The sequence below is a fragment of the Dipodomys ordii genome, unplaced genomic scaffold (genome assembly GCF_000151885.1).
Source record: "Dipodomys ordii isolate 6190 unplaced genomic scaffold, Dord_2.0 Scaffold29, whole genome shotgun sequence".
Taxonomy (NCBI): domain Eukaryota; kingdom Metazoa; phylum Chordata; class Mammalia; order Rodentia; family Heteromyidae; genus Dipodomys; species Dipodomys ordii.
In genome coordinates, this window is record NW_012267245.1 from 3,376,493 (window position 1) to 3,379,252 (window position 2,760).

General features: G+C 63.0%; 1 protein-coding gene across 1 annotated transcript in view; it reads right to left on the reverse strand.

The window, feature by feature from the left end:
• The window catches only part of Dbn1 (drebrin 1), an 11,099-nt gene extending 10,162 nt beyond the window's left edge, over nucleotides 1–937 (reverse strand). Inside the window, exons 1-2 of the mRNA XM_013015993.1 lie at nucleotides 671–937; nucleotides 436–506 (exon numbers count right to left, since the gene is read on the reverse strand). Of these exons, the coding sequence (XP_012871447.1) occupies nucleotides 436–506; nucleotides 671–937 (338 nt within the window). The remainder of the gene's footprint in view (nucleotides 1–435; nucleotides 507–670) is intronic.
• Nucleotides 938–2,760: the final 1,823 nt, after the last annotated feature.

Consider the following 2,760-nt stretch of genomic DNA (forward strand, 5'->3'; position numbering starts at 1 on the left):
CCCTCCCCCCCCCTTTCTCCCTTAGGCCGCACAGCATCCATTTTCACGGAAGGAAATGGTAGAAAGGAGGCCTCCCATCTCGCAGAGGTTCACGAGAGCCACGGGCCGAGGCAGGAGGCTGGGGGTGGGGTTGGGGGTGGTGGCGAGGAGAGGAGGAGGAGGCCACGGAGGAAGGAAAGAGAGGGGGAGACGCTGGGAGACAAGAGGACAGATGAGGGATGAGAAGGAGGGAATGGAAGGAAAAGAAGAAAGGCGAGAAGAAAAGGGAGAAGAGCTGGGAAGGAAAGGGGGGCGGGGGAGTCTTCTGAGCCCCAGCCCCAAGCGGTTGGCGGAAGTTGTAGCCAGGGCCAAATGGCTCCTAGCCCCTCGCTCCAAAAAAAAGGGGGGTACAGGTGGGCCGGGGAGGGGGGTGGCAGGGAGGGGTCCTGGTCCAACTGTTGCCCCAGCAGCTGCTTTGCCAGCACAGCTGCGTCGCCAGCTGTCCGGCTGCCCCCCCCCACCCCAACCTACAGCCCAGGAACAAAGAGACCTCAGAAGGGTGGATCCTTACTTCCCATCAGTTCACAGATGAGAACCCGAGGCCAGGAGCTCCCAGATGCTCCTGGACACACCATGGCTCACCCCACATTCCCAGCCTGCACCCCCACTTCCCACTTGACAAGATCCAAACGCTTCCTCTCAGCGAGCCTTCGCCCATCAGCTCTGCCCAGCCCAGCACGGCGAGGCTGACCTGCTGGTGCTCAGACCACCCAACGGGGCCACACTGGATGGGCTCCCCCAACCCAGGGTCCTGAATACGTCCCTCCCCGAAGCTGGGCCGGATGAGGCATCTGGCTCCCGGCACCCATGGACCAGGGATGGTGAACACCAGAGGCACCCCTGGCTTAGGCTGGTGGGAGCTGGAGAAATGAACAGGGGGGACCTGGAATCTACACATCTCCCCAGCTCCAAGCCTGGCACACGATCGCAACCCAAGGCTGTAAGTCTCTGTGAAGGCAGAGGCCAGATTCTGGATCCAGCCCAGAGCATGGTTGTTACCCCCAACTCTGTGGAGAGGGGGGGGAGGGAACTGAGGCTCAAACTCAGGGCCTGGGTACTGTTCCTTTTTCACTCAAGGCTGGCACTCTACTACTTGAGCCACAGTTCCCCTTCCTGCTTTTGGCTGCAGCTAAGAGTCTCATGGATTTGCCCGCCTGGGCTGGCTTCGAACCGCGATTGTCAGCTCTCAACCTACTGGGGGCATGAGCCACCAGTGCCCGGGTGACCCACTCTTGGAAACCATCCAGACCACCGGAACTGGACCAAGGCCAGGCGGGGTGGGGGAAGGGGAGGGGGAGACTGAGAGTTCTAGGCTCAGAGGTCCACAGTCTCAGGAAGCCAAAGTCAGTAAGGCCCAGTCGGAAATCAAGAGCACCAGAGAGGAGTATACCCCCACCCCCACCCAGCAATCTTACCCAGGATACCCTGGCCTGAGTGTGTGTGTGTGTGTGTGTGTGCGTGCGTGTGTGTGCGTGTGTGTGCGTGTGTGTGCGTGCGTGTGTGTGTTCATACTAGGGCTTGACCTCAAGGCCTAGGCACTATGTTAAGGCTGGTTCTCTATCACTTGAGCCACCGCTCCACTTCCAGCTTTTTTGCTGGTTCATTAGAGCTTGTAAGAGTCTCACAGACCTTGCAGCCCTGGCTGGCTTTGAACTACATAACCCTCAGCTCTCCACCTCCAGAGTAGCTAGGATGCCAGGCGTGAGCTGCCGGGCCTGCGGTCTCACCCCACGCCGGGCTGACCCACTGGGGACACTCTTTGGCAGGACACGACTCTCACACCTTGCTAACCCACGGCGATCTTGGGCCCTGGGGAGGGAGCAAATGTGTGCCTCTGCGAGGCATGCACGCGTGCATGCATCTACGTGTGTCCCACACACCACCACCCAGATGGGGGCTGACGCACGCAGGGATGAATAACTGCCTTTGGCCACGTGGCCGCTCCCGGGTGGTGGGACCCCGGCAGAATGTGGGACAGCGGTGATTGGATGGCCCCAGCTCTGCTTTGGGGCCCGGACAGGGTAACGAGGGGTGCAGTCAGAGACTGTCCCCCAGGCTGGAGGGCAAGGGGGTTTGCTCAGGGGTGGGCCCTGCCTCTCAGGCGGGGCCCAAGGCTCTTTGGCCGTGGCCTCCCTGACCTCAGCCTCCACCCCACCCCACCCCCAGGGGCAGGGCTGGGACAATGGTGGGCTGACTGCCGGCTCAGCTAACTGGGGCTTAGCTTGGGCCTCTCCAGCCACTGACCGTGCACCAGAGCCGGCCTCGAGTCCGTCCCTCCGGGCCTGGCTGCTGTCCAGTACTGCAGTACCAGGGCAGGGACGCCTGGCTATCTTGCCCCAGGGTCCCCCCTGCCCCAGGTCCCCCTGCTCAGTGTCCCTTCCTGGGGTGAGGGCGAGCCCAGCCCAAGTGGGGGTCCCTCAGACCGGTGCCCACTCTGCCTCAGTTTCCCCGGGGAAGAAGATCCTATCTCCTGACGGCCAGGAAGGGCGGGCAGGGGGCCTGGGCACGGAATGGGCACCTGCCCCCGGGAAGGATACTGGAGGAATGAAGAGTGGGGGAGCCGGGTGGAACCCCTTGGGTTCTCGGCCCAGAGCAGGTGGTCCATCCCCTCCCCCTCCCCCCCAGGCCCGGGGGGGGGGTGAGGGGGGAGAGGCAACAGCTGGGGAGGGGGGGAGAGGCGGCCGCTCCCTCGGCTGGGCCCAGTGTTCCTGGTGGCTGGGG